This window comes from Trachemys scripta, chromosome 6 (genome assembly GCF_013100865.1).
Source record: "Trachemys scripta elegans isolate TJP31775 chromosome 6, CAS_Tse_1.0, whole genome shotgun sequence".
NCBI lineage: Eukaryota > Metazoa > Chordata > Testudines > Emydidae > Trachemys > Trachemys scripta.
Window position 1 is genome coordinate 119489228 of NC_048303.1, and position 14073 is coordinate 119503300.

Below are 14073 nucleotides of genomic sequence, written 5' to 3' on the forward strand. Positions count from 1 at the left end.
AGGGTTCTGATATCATCTCTCGATATGATGGTATCCTGCACAGATGTCCTGCAATGGGCAAGATTCCACCTGTATTCTCTAGTTCCTGATTTCTCTGGATCCAGAGGACCCATCAACTCTATCTACCTTAATCTCGTTGCCCAAAGCAGTATTGAAATCTCTATCCTGGCGGCTGCAAATCAGCTACACAGCAGACCACACGCTGGCAGAGCCGGAGAGAACGGTGGTGACAACCAACGCCGGTCTCAAAGCATGGGGAGCCCATTCAGGGAACAAATCCATCTAAGGATCATGAATGGACAAGGAGCTTCAACACTGAATCAAAGGCCTCAATCAATCAGGAATCCCTTTAAATAGTGATGTCTGACACCATAGCAGCAGTAGCTTCTGTCAGCAAACACGGATGCACCAGATCCGCAGCCATCCTACAGGAATCCAACCTCCTACATTCATGGGCAGAAAACAACCTTCTGTCTCTTTAAGCTCTCTACATTAAAGGGGAGTTGAACAGCCAGGCAGATTGGCTGGGCAGACAGAAGATAGAGCTGGGGGAATGGAATCTTCACCCAGTCCTTTGACTCAAAAGTCAGAGCCCTGCCTGGGTCACCCGTCATGAGACCTAGTTCCAGTTTCTTCTCTAGAAGGGATCTCTGAACCAGAGCCAGGAAGTCACTTTCCCCCGCAGCGATCAGGACCTGCCTTTCCACTTTTTGCAACACTCCCCAAGGCAATTCAGAGGCTCAGAGTCTAATTACTCAATACCCGCCCTGACTACATGCCTCCATTTGACATCCTACTCGAAGGGATATGCACACCTTCTCTGGGCAGAATAAGAAAAATCGTACCTTATCAAAAACCTGCAGATCCCAGCCCATCCCATGCGCAGAAAGTCATTCCCGGGAGACTAATTTTCCTCTCACAACTATTCTGCCCACATGGGTTAAGGCACAATTAATAGTTGCTGCATAGTAGGAAATATTCGTATTGGAAATTCTGAATTTCAATGTGTTCAGCCACCTGTTGGTTAATCCAGAGATTTGAATGTCTGAGTAGCCCCCCTATGGAGGCGTTTGACATATGCTGATGTGACACCTGCCATCTGGACTGACAACCTGGAGACCCTCACCGCTAAAATCAGGAGTTTCTACAACTTGAGCTACAGAGCTTTGCTCTCAAGTTGAGAGCGATAACAGACCCATATCCTCTGTAGATCAGACATGGGGGGACGGGCACATAAGTGCCAGCCATTGGGGCACATCTGACGTTAAGTACGATTAAGTCTTTTGCTTTATCAAAGCCATAAAGAATAAAGCCACCTAGCTGATTATGATTGTTGCCTTCTTGTGAAAATGGGCCCAATTGTTCCAGGAAAGGGAGTGATTTTCTTTGATCTCTTGAGTTTCCATCCACATACAGTTAAGTGCTCTCCAGAGTCTCACTAGCATTCACTTTTTCTCTTAGAAATAGCACAATAGACATCCCGCTTCCACATCACCACCGCACAACTGTGTGTTACTCAAGCCTGGTTTAATAAGTTCTACTTGCAGAACGACAGAGACACATACACCAACTTTACAGCAGGAATGAGTCAGGATCCGTTCTGCTTCTCTGGGCTAAGAGAAAATGGTCATTTTTAAGGCATGACCTGGCCTAGCCAGCGATGGTCTTGGGATTCTCTTCTCTTCACAGCTGGAGTTCACTTGGCATGCTTTCCCCTTGCAAGCCGGCCAGAAGGTTGTTAGCAGCCAGCACGCTCATGGCGCTTCTCGTGGTGTAGGTAGCACTTCCAATGTGAGGCAAAATCACTATACGGGGGAGAGAAGACATATTTCAGGGATGGGTTTGGTATTTGAGCAGCTCTGTCAATGAAATTAAGAATACATTTTAAAGCTTAATGCTTTTAAAGGGGAGATGTACAAGATCACAAATGCTTTCCCTTTTATGTAGTATAAAAGCTACCTCTTTAAAACTAAATATTAGAAAGTGTAAAGTCAGGACTTCTTGTTCCTAACATAGAATCATGGTCAGTACCACAGAAACACGGGGCTATGTATGAAACAATATAGGAGTGGAAGGGATCTCGACGGGTTATCTAGTCCAGTCCCCTGCACTCAAGGCAGGACTAAGTATTATCTAGACCATCCCTGACAGGTGTTTGTCTAACCTGTTCTTAAAAATCCCCTATGATGGAGATTCCACAACCTCCCTAGGCAATTTATTCCAGTGCTTAACCACCCTGACAGGAAGTTTTTCCTAATGTCCAACCTAAACCGCCCTTGCTGCAATTTAAGCCCATTAATTCTTCTCCTATCCTCAGAGGTTCAGAAGAACAATTTTTGTCCCTCCTCCTTGTAACAACTTTTTATGTACTTGAAAACTGTGTCATGTCCCCTCTCAGTCTTCTCTTCTCCAGACTAAACAAACCCAATCTAACATCTCACTGTTTGACAAGAACATAGGACTGGAAGGGTCTTCCTGGTTCACTAACTCAGATCCCCTGCTTGTATTAGGTGAATTAAAAAATACTATTTATTTTGTTTTTTACAGTGCAAATATTTATAATCAAAAATAAATATGAAGTGAGCACGGTACACTTTCTAGTCCGTGTTGTAACTGAAATCAATATACTTGAAAATGTAGAAAACATCCAAAAATATTGAAATAAATGGTACTCTATTATCACTTTAATCACACGATTAATCGTGATTAATTTTTTTTATTGGCTTGACAGCTCTACTTCTAACATGTTCATCACCTCGGTCTCTGAGCAGGAAGGTCCCAATCCATTGACGTTAAGGAGACTACTCATGTGCTCAAACTAGGCAACATGCTTAAGTCCCTTGCTGAAACGGGGTCTAAGTTCTCAGCTGATGGAATACTGTGATCAGTCAGAGACATGTTTGCAAATGAGCAAATACATTTGAACAAAATAAAATTTGCCCTGAATTTAATTAACACACGCAGCTGACAAGGTTTTCCCCCCTCATATCACACTGCCTTGCTACGGCCCAGTGCTAAGAGCAGCTTACTGAAACACACACGGTTTGACTTTCCCTTGCCTGTGACTAATTAGCCCCTCATATTAAACCCTTGCTAGACACGAACCATGCCAAGCTCATCAGGACTGAAATTCCTTGTCAGGTCAGTGTGGCAAACAGAATAGCAAGGACTACACGAGCCCCTTCTCTAGCCACTAGAAGCCACTGCCTCCCCATCAGAAGTGCAGGAAGTGGAATGTGAGAGAAGGTGCAAACAGCTGCTGTTTGCAAAGATGGTGGCTTACCACAATTCTTCAGGGAAAGGAGAGGGTGGTCTGTAGGCAGCGGCTCTGGGGTTGTGACATCCAGACCAGCAGCTGCAATCTGGCCACTAACCAAAGCCTGGTACAGGTCTTCCTGGTTCACCACCGCTCCCCTAAGAAACACAGTTTAAGCTAGACAAGAGCTAGGTATTGTTACTAGTAAGCCAGACAAGCATGGGATACAAACACTGCCACGTGCTTAACTTTACACACGCGAGTCGTCCCACCGGCTTCAGTGGAACGACTCACCTGCCTGAGCGTTTGCCCCCTCGGCCTTAGGCAGGAATCAGCTCTGTATGTCACTTTGTGCCCGTTGTTCCACACCACTAACATCAGGTTCTGCTTAACTGCTCTCTCGATGCTCTGCAACGGGTTATCGTAACAGTCACTGTACCCAGGTACAAACCTGGCTGTAGTCCAGAGGTTCTCAAACGGGGGGTCGGGACGCCTCACGGGGTCGCGAGGTTATTATATGGGGAGGGTTTCAAGCTGTCAGCCTCCACCCCAAACTCCACTTTGCCTCCAGCATTTATAATGGTGTTAAATATATAAAAAAAAGTGTTTTTAATTTATAAGGGGAGGGTCGCACTCAGAGGTTTGCTTTGTGAAAGGGGTCACCAGTACAAAAGGTTGAGAACCACTGCCGTAGTTGACCCATTGCATTCGAATCCCATTTGGGCACCCACAATTTGAACTGTGTTTAAGCACAGTTTTAACCCTCAGCTGTAACATCCATGTAGATGGCACCGTAGCATCTGACCAATCCCCATGCAGCTCCTATCTTCCATGGTGACAGCCCGCTGGGGAAAAGGCCGTTTGAGTATCACCACCAACCACAAACGAAGCTTTTCCACCCGGGAGAACAGCCACTTCCTCCCATTAAGGAGAGGCTCCAAGATGGCGCCCACTTTGCAGGTTTTAGAGCAGCAATAATCCCATGATATTCGCTGAACTCCACCCTAAGGGGGAGAAAAGGTACTTTCTTGTATACATTAATATCTAGTATCCATTTAAAAGATAGTCGCAGCAGGCCAAGCTACAAAGCTAGCAAGCATAAGCTCAGAGTTGGTGCCCCAAGCCAATACTTGCCCCCCCATGGCAATTTCAGCGTAATTCCTTGACATCCATAACACCCGTCTATCAGTTACCTGAATATCACCTGCTTTTCCTTTTTCACCCACAATCTAGTCTTGGTTAAGATGACAGTGAAGATTTTCACCTGCTTGTGTTGATCAACACAGACGTTTTCTTCATTCGGCTGAAGAAATCCTTGTTGCACATTCCTTTAGTGTCAGGAGTTAAGGAACAGGTAATAACAACAAAGTCTGACTCTTCTGCTAGCTTGGTGAGTGGGACTGGGGGGGAAAAAGATCCAAAAAACACGTCATGAGTTTCCGGAGGAGGAAGCAAGGGTGGGTCTCATTTATTTTAACTAGTTTGGGAACTACCCAATGTCCATTAAATAGTCATCAGTGAGGGGCTACTGCTTCAGGAAGATCTTGCTAACCTCACCCCCTGACTGGGTTGCCAAACCCAAACAAAAACATCATACGAACAAGGTGCCATATTTTAAAGGACCTTTAAAAAAAAAAATAGACAAGGTGTCATCAACCAAAGGATGAAATTTACCCATGCTTAGCAAGTCAGTCTTCCACCCCAGAGGTGGCTGCATTGTGTATTTCAGGGGTGGTATGTATTAGTTAGCAAAATATTGCCATAATATTTTAAACAAACATTTAGAAGTTCTGTAAGGCCCGAAGACAGATTTGACAACTTTTTCAGCTTTCACCCAAGGATGGGAGGAGAGGAATAGGTAGAGTTCACTGGATTTACAAACCAAAAGATTGACCCCAATAGAAACTGATTTTTTTGGAACCGTTTATTTTTCAAACGCAAGTCACAGCTGGGCAACTGCTTAGAACTTTGCACGACAAAGTCTATCAGTGAGTTTGAACATGCAGAAAGGCACAGTAGAGCATGTGCATTATTATAGGTAGGAAAACAAATATTTGATATAAATGTGAATATATCTGAAGAGAGTCTCTTTTGAGAGTTGCCAGTTATTTAAGAAGTCTGGGATGAAATCTTGGGCCCACTGAAGTCAGTGGGGTCCAGATTTCACTCATGACATTGTCACCACTTTCAATCAACAACATACTAAATGTTTTTGCGCTCTACATTCAAACACCAGCCACTCTGTGGGGCCTTAGTAATTCAGCACTGCTACACTGCGCTTGAGGAAGCCTTCAAGTTTCCAATCACCACACCCAAGGACAAGATCTTCCCTGCATCAACTCATTTGCACTGTTTGTTATTCTGCACTTATGAAGAGAGCTTTGTTTCCAGAGCTGTCTTTCCAGCTTCATTTATGTGTCTTACCAAAGTCGGCTTGAAACTCCACGGCGCTCTCCGGTTTTGGGCGACTTCCCGTATACAAAAATTTCTTGACCCCAAATGGCTTTAAACGGCGCGCCACTGCCTGTCCTAAAAACAAGAAGAGGTCACGTCTCTGCACACTGAGATCATGCACTGCAGGAAGGAAACCACTAACCCTGCAATCTGACAGCCCAAAACCGAGTGTATTACTCCTGCATCTATCGACAAGGCCGCAGAATGCATCCACTGTTCACTCAACTGCAATGAAACCGGCCACTTTCATTAAGAGATTACTCTAACTGTACCAGCCTGAGGTTTCCCATTCATTTTGGAGGCCACATGCTCTCATTCATTCCATGGGAAGCAAATGAATTTTCAATTGGTAAGGCGGCTGCAGCAAAGGGAATGATGGGACATTAAATCTGAAGTGACAGTTTGGAGAGAAAAATTGAAGGAAGGAAAAAATAAAAAATCCATTGACCAACTCCACAAGCTAATAGACAAGCCAGCACTCCCGTGTACCGTGGACTTTGGGATATTTGTTTAACTGAAATAAAGCAAGAGAAAGTCCAGTTTGCTTTAGGAGTCCAATAAGGTGGAAATATGTAAATGTTTTACAGCTTAAGGTCTAAGCCTGATTGCAATCGCACGCTGATTAGTAGGATGGAGAGATAGATTCCTGCTTAGTCAGCCCGTGGCTCCTGGGAGGGCAGGTGAATGGGGGAGTGTTCCATCAGCCACTGGTTTGAATGTCCTCAGAATGTTTTGTCCTTTACGGTTCTCTTTATTTATTTTTCAGTTTCTGTGAATGTGTCTAGCACCGCTACCCCGGGGCAAAGTTAAACACAAAATTGTTAGCATAACCAAAGAATGAAGTAACTTGTGAACTCCCCACCTAACGGGTGAGAGCATAAATGTCTGCTCAGCAAAAGCCTGAGTGAACATAGGGGCTGAAAGTTACATCCAGGATTCATCGGATTCTATAACTAACAAGAAGGAGAACACCTGAGTCATGGGTTGTTCCCTGCAGGAAAGGGGGCTAGACACAAATTCACATGCACACAAAAAACAGAGGCAAAGAGAAGAAAGTTTCTGGCCGTGATAAAACTAAGTAAAATATTAAAGCTACAGAGAGTACACACCGGAGAGCTAAATATCTTCTTACTGATCACTGAGTTTGTTATTTTAATCAAACATTCTATTCTATGCAGGTAGTTGTACCATGCTCATCACCATTGTACCTGAGTGCCTTCCACTAGTGCATTAAGTAACGACAGCTGGCCTGTATCCGTTCTCTCATCCCCTCCCCAGAGGGAGGGGTATGTGCAGTGAAGTGTCTTCTTTTGGAAAATTATATCTTACACACGCACACACACACACACACACACGTTGCTATGTCAGTCAACAGTGCTCCCATTATTGGGAGACAAATACGAGAATACATCTACACAATACAATTCACTCACCTATTCTTCCCAGCCCTATGATTCCTACAGTGCTATCAGACAGCCCGTACCCACACATCCACAGAGGCTTCCATGTTGTCCAACCACCACTACAAAAAGAAGTGAAATACAAACAGATGTTAGACCAATTCCATTTTCCAGGTTGGTCTGGATATGGACCCAACAAATGACGAATGGCACAAATACTTCACAATCCCTGTGTCTCATACCGGTGGCAATGATTTAGCACCCTAGAAACAGAAATGAACAGGTATGAATGGTGCTAACACGAAGCGACGAGCTCTACAATGTTCCTGCTGTAAGTCACCTTAAGCGTTATTTAGAGCAGCCTCAAGACTGATCTAACTTTTGTTCCGCTCCCCACAGCCCCTGGGTACAGCCTTTGTGCAGTGAACTCTGGCCATACCTCCGTCCTTCCCGCACTGGGAGCAGGGCCAGTGCAGGGCCCTTCCAGTTGCTCTCTTCTGGCCCGGGAGGCCCCATGAACAATCTAGGAGGCTTTTCAGGAGCCTTTTTCACCATTTTCACCTCCTTTAAGGCCCCTTTATCCTGCCACACACGCTCTAGCGGGACCACTGCCCAAGCACGCAGAGTTATGCCTTAGATTTAGGACTTAAAACAGCCTCTTTGTTAATTGTACTTAACTCACTGGGCTCATAGAACGATGCTGATCTCAGCTAGTCCAGTGCAAATCCAGAATAACTGTAACTGCATCCATGTAAACGTCTCAAGGCAGGAACTGCCTTTACTTTGGTGTATTTGGGTCCAGGATTGATCAAGCACACAGTCTATGGAGTTACTCCAGACTCTCACTGATGTCGCACAGTTCAGAAGCCAGCCCTAAATTGTCAATACTCACTTCTTCACTGCCTCCGCTGACTCCGGTAGCCTGCGACACGCAGCTAAGAGCAAAGCTACCGAGAGCTCGGCCGTGGCGTCCGTCAAGATGTCCGGGGTGTATCCCACACGGATTCCACTGCAATTCAAACACAGCATTTCGGTCCTCAAGTCTTAACACGTGAAATGCTAGTTTGCGCGTTTGTTTACATTTGGACGAAATCCTGTATTACACTTCATTCTGCGGGGCATTTTTCCCCACACAGGTTCTTATATTACCATATTATCGGAGCACCAAGAAAATAATAATTAATCATCGATCCTCACAACCCCACTGGGAGCTTGGGCCGTGCTCTTATCCCCATTGTACAGACGGGTCACTGAGGCCTAGAGAGAGACCGAGGGTCACGTTTTAAAAGCTATCTTGGGCCTGTGGTAGAACTGGAAACCGAATCAACGTTTCCCCGAGTCCCAGTGCAATGCCTTACCCCCAAGCCGACCCATTCTCTGTTCCAATTGGTTTCTCTCAATTAACAGTTCTCCATTTCTTGTACTCAAGAGAATGGCAGGGGACACAGCAAATAGCGGAAGAAAATGCCTTCCATGGTTAAGAGTTAGCACACAAAGGAGCAAACAATACCGCTGTTTAATTTCTTCTAGAGCCAGATGGTCAACACCCACAGACAGCGTGCTGATTATTTTAAGGTTAGACCCTGCAAAACATGAAGACAGACCCCTCAAAACCTACAGAGCTTAAAAAAAACGAAACACAACAATGGAAAAATGAAAGGATAAAAATGTCTTACAATTACCGGCTTGTAATTGTCTGAATCTTTGGAATCTACTCTAATGACTAGAAACACCTAACAGGGCTGACACTGAAGGAAGCCAGCAAACCGAAATATCACTTTTTCAGGCATTTGACTGTGCTTTATGCATAATCAGTTTCACTGTTTCCCCTTCACAGCTGGTCAGGTTTCTCCTTCACTGAGATTCACAGAGTTAGGCCAGAGTGACCATTATGACCATCTGATCTGATCTCCTGTTAACACAGGCCAGGGAACGTCACCCAGTCATTTCTGCATCAAGCTCGTAACTTCTGCTGGACCAGAACAGATTTTTTACAAGACACCTTGTAAACATCAACTGGGAAGGGAAGCAGAAAATCCCTTATAACTTTTAAAGGAATGAAACCAAAATCAGGATTTGCCAGAAATAGGATTTTTTTTAAATGCCAAAAACATCAAAGAAAGTTGAGTGTCCCGTTAGCTAAGGAAAAGTCTCTTTAAAGATGCTGCATCTATATTCCTAGCTGCTTCTCTTTGGCTGGGATGGGAACAAGTCATTCTTTAGTGGTCATTTTCTGGGGAACTCTACGCTAGGCAAAGAAGTTTCTTCTTGCAGGGAAAAAAAACCACACCCCCAAAAGAGACTGACCATGAATTCTGGCCAGTGGACACTAGGGAGCTAGACACATCTCTTCGCGTCTTACAACTCTGTGCCCCCATGATGGAGGGACAGCGTGAGGTGGAATTTAAATGGAGGATTTGTATTAATGCATGGCAGCAAAGGAAGGGTCAGCCAATCCGCGTCTCAGGGGCTGTGAGGGCGAGACACCAGGCCCGAGATTCGGGCAGCACGGATATAATTCTGTATGTCCTCTCTTTTTTCGATGACAAAGGATCAGCTAAAGCCATTCACAAGAGAGCCACCGCCCATACCCACCTGCTGCATCGAGGACCTCTTTGTCTATCCGGTCAGACAAGAGACAGAGCAGTCCATGCTTCCCAGCCACACCCGCCAGCAATTCTGACCGCGGGATAGGTTCGTCTGAATCCCATTGCTGGATGCTGCAGCTACAAGGATACATGAAAGTCACAAATCACATTAAAGCATGAGAAAGAGGCCCCCTTCAAGCCAGCGCTGCGTATTGCCCCAGGTATTCGTACTGTGTTTGCCAAGAGAAGTCAACAAAATGGAGTGAGAAACGCGCTCTTATTTTAGGCAGGAAGGTTAGGATTCCCTCCTTTCCTTCCTTGTGGATTTCCCTTTCACAGCCCAAGACTGTGGCACATAGTTACTAAAATACAGCCACGTGATGTCCTGTGTAGCACACGCAAGCCACCTGTGAACTAGCACACGAAAGGTCCGGCATCTTCTTTTAATAACTGCAGCAGCAGAAGGAGGAAGAATAGTGGTAGGATCTCTTCATACGTAGAGCAAAGAACATTAGTCTTGCAATGACCTGACAACTGAAACTTTTCCTACTTGGCCTCTCTAGGTTCTTATATGGCTCCCCCATCACTGGAATATCTGAGCACCTCCTAATCAACAATGAATTTATCTCCACAGCACCCCCACGAGGCAGGGAAGTATTATCATTGCCATTTTACAGATGGGGAAACTGAGGCACAGACTAAACGACTTTTCCGAGGTCACACAGGGCAGTCTGCACTCCTAGTCAGCCCCTTAATCACACAGACCTCATTGCCCACTCCTTTCTGAAGGCCTTGTTTTGGATGCTGGTCGATTTGCTCTTTGCATTTTAAGAGGGTGGTTTTTTACTGTTCTCGGGCAGCCAGTGGTTCCCCAACAATGCTCTGTGAACACATTACTGCAAATCAATTTGGGGGGCCTACCACTTTACAGAAGGCCTGGAATGCTGCAGGCAATTTAAACAAAGACACCACACAACCGCTCACTGCCCATGCACTAGCGTGTGTGTACTGGGGGGGAGGCGGGGGTCATTGCATTTCCGTAATGCCAGTAACTGATATTTTGCAATATGTGAAAGTTGCTTATTTTCTTAAAGAACAAACACGGGCACGAAACACAACGTAACTCATTTTAGCACATTCAATGCATGAAACAACGCTGAGCGGTTACAACCTGTGCGCCAGGAGAAGGGTAATCCAGTGGCAGCCACAGCAGAGCTGGGGGGGGGGGGGGGGGTGTTTACTTTTTTAAGGCCCCTTTTCCCCTTGGGCTTTGCCTAGACAAAATATGGGGGGGGGGGGGGGGGTGTGGGGGGGGGGGGGGAAGTCAGCTGTAGTTAGGGAAACAACTTTTAATAGAAACACACGTTTGGTTTCTGAATGTTTTGCCTGGGAACTACTGGAAGGCTGGAGATGGTTAAAAAACTGCTGATCCGAGGATAATGTACAATGTCAAACTAAGGTTAAAAAATTCAAGGAACCCATAGCCTGAGAGAGGGAGGGAGGACACATAACAGGCCTCCTTCTGCTCCCCTTGAAGTCAATGGCAAAATCGCCATTGATTTCCCTGCTGCAAAACATAGGCCCTGATCCTACCAACACGTAGGCATGGCCTTAATTTTATGCACATGAATAATTCCACTGATGTCAACTGGATTAGCCAGGTGCATAAAATTAAGGACATACACAAGTGTTTACACAATTGGAATTGGGACCTTAGCTGGCTATATTCTATGCACAGCATCGTTATTTTTATTTTAACTTTTGCTTCTTGGAATCAAAGGCACCGACCAGCATCTGAGATCAATGGCTTACAAAATATTTCTGCATTAAAAAACAAAAAAAAATAGGCGAAGTCCTTTCAAGTCACAGAAAGGGAAAAAGGGGTTCTGGGCAAATTTTTCAGAAGTGCCGCAAATCCCCAAATCAAGGGGATTTAGGTGTTTGTCTAGCTCTGTGGATCTGGGGGTCTAAGTGATTTAGGGGCCCAAATCCTATTGAAAGTCAGTGGGACTCAGGCTTCAAAGGACAACATTTTCAGAAGTGCCTAACACAAGGGCGCAGCAGTTTATTTCTTTCCTTGTAAATAAAAACCAGCTCTCTGTCCCCCAGGCCTCAGCCTTGGATGGGTCATTTACAAGAAAAAAGAAATGACCACCCCTCTATAAATGCCTCCGAGCATCAGAGTGTGTCATGGAAAGGGTCAGAAACAGAACTGCCGTAAAATAGATGGCACCACAACAATCCACGTTCTAAACCCCTGCCCCTTGCCCTATGGGACACAGAACACACCGGAGCGCATGCTAGATAATCACTCTATGTCTGAAATAGGCTGTAATCTCTTCAGGGCCGGGTCTCTGTCTTTTTACTACAGCTGCAGGTTCACTTGCAGAGCGACAAGTGATGAAATCAACGACTACATTTGTACCCAAAACCTTAATTTCCCCGGTTGGATCCTTCTCTCTAGAGCAGCAGCTGAAGGTTCTTATCCTCAGGCGGGCAGCACCTGGGGGCAGCGGCGGCTCTGTTCAGGGTTTGTACAGCGCCCAGCACCAGGGCCATGACTGGCGCTGCTGGGCACCCTGGCAATACACAGAACATCCCAGTGAGGACCATGGCCAAGGCGTTCTCTGCCTGCACCTGGCTGCTGGTGGCAGCAATGGGAACAGGACCCGAGCGCATTTCAGGGGGGCGGTGCGCCCGTCACTGGCGTTGGTGAAGGACTCCTCAGCCCCCGGGACGCAGGCCTGGGACCTGCCTTTCCAGAAGCAGCGGCTAATTCTGGGTGCCCAGGCTGCCACCCCTCCGAGGGCCGGGGCTGCTCAACACGGCTCAGGATCGAGCCCCGAGTCTGGCCCCCAACCCCTGCCCCCAGGCTGCCCATGCGGGCAGCCCCCTGCCCCCGCCAAGCCCCACTGACTGGCCACCCCGGCGGGGCCCCGCCCAGCCACGGAACCGCCTGCTGCGAACGGGTCCGACCGCACGTGGGGGGAGCCCAGCCCCCGCCCGGGGGGGGGGCCCCCCGGGCCCGGGCCCCACCGCCCCCTGCACCCCCGGCCCGGGGGCGGGGGAGAACCGGGCCCGTGCCCCGCGCCTGCAGCCCCCGCCCGGGGGAGAACCGGGCCCCGCCGCCTACAGCCCCCGCCCGGGGGAGAACCGGGCCCGTGCCCCACCGCCTGCAGCCCCCGCCCGGGGGAGAACCGGGCCCCGCCGCCTGCAGCCCCCGCCCGGGGGAGAACCGGGCCCGTGCCCCGCGCCTGCTGCAGCCCCCGCCCGGGGGAGAACCGGGCCCGGGCCCCGCCGCCTGCAGCCCCCGCCCGGGGGAGAACCGGGCCCGGGCCCCGCCGCCTGCAGCCCCCGCCCGGGGGAGAACCGGGCCCGTGCCCCGCGCCTGCTGCAGCCCCCGCCCGGGGGAGAACCGGGCCCGTGCCCCGCGCCTGCTGCAGCCCCCGCCCGGGGGAGAACCGGGCCCGTGCCCCGCGCCTGCTGCAGCCCCCGCCCGGGGGAGAACCGGGCCCCGCCGCCTGCAGCCCCCGCCCGGGGGAGAACCGGGCCCGTGCCCCGCCGCCTGCAGCCCCCGCCCGGGGGAGAACCGGGCCCCGCGCCTGCAGCCCCCGCCCGGGGGAGAACCGGGCCCGGGCCCCGCCGCCTGCAGCCCCCGCCCGGGGGAGAACCGGGCCCCGCCGCCTGCAGCCCCCGCGCCCTCTTACACGCCAGCCTGGCTCAGGGCCGCCAGCCCCTCGCGGGGGATCCGCCGGGTGACAAACACCTGCATCGGGGCGCCCCGGCTCCCCTTAACCCTCGCCTCGCTTCCCCCGCGTCCTCTCTCCGCCAGCGCCGCCCCCTTCCCCGCCTGCGTGCAGCTGGCCCCGGCCTGGCTGCCCGGGAAGTGCCGGGAGCAGCAGGTGGGCGGGAGGGAGGGAGGGAGCTGTGGGGCCTTTGCCCCTGTCGGGATCGCTGGATGCACGCTCGGATCACCAGCAGGAAGAGGCGAGGCTGGACGGGAGCTGCCCCCCGGGGTAGATCTAGTTTGGGGGACTTCGGCGCGGCAAAGCACAACTGGGGCCTTCCATCCAAAGTCTCTTTGCTGTTGTCAAAGGTCCCCCCAGCGAGAGGGAAAGCTCATTAAGATGCATCCCTGGATCACAGTAAATGAAAGCGATTAGCCCGCCAAAGGCGTGGCTGGGAGGGTGGGACACCCCGCTTCAGAAGGATCAAAGGAAGTGCCGTGGGACGCTGCAATTTGATCCACCCGAGAATTGCACGCTGGCGATCACTCCGTGCAGCGACTGCTCTGGCCTGTTTTAGGAAAGGCTCGGCTGTTTACCTCCCAGAAGAACCTTGTCAGATGCAGAAACCAAGTCACAAAGTTACAAGG

At 49.1% G+C, this 14073-nt stretch overlaps 1 protein-coding gene across 1 annotated transcript; it reads right to left on the reverse strand.

The window, feature by feature from the left end:
* Positions 1-1508: 1508 nt before the first annotated feature.
* Positions 1509-13540, reverse strand: GRHPR (glyoxylate and hydroxypyruvate reductase). The gene is made up of 9 exons (XM_034774158.1): positions 13406-13540; positions 9706-9836; positions 8621-8693; positions 8003-8119; positions 7144-7232; positions 5681-5785; positions 4521-4656; positions 3284-3414; positions 1509-1805 (listed from the first exon to the last, which is right to left on the reverse strand). The coding sequence occupies exons 1-9, from the start codon at positions 13468-13470 to the stop codon at positions 1684-1686; spliced, it is 969 nt and encodes a 322-aa protein (XP_034630049.1). The 5' UTR covers positions 13471-13540; the 3' UTR covers positions 1509-1683.
* Positions 13541-14073: the final 533 nt, after the last annotated feature.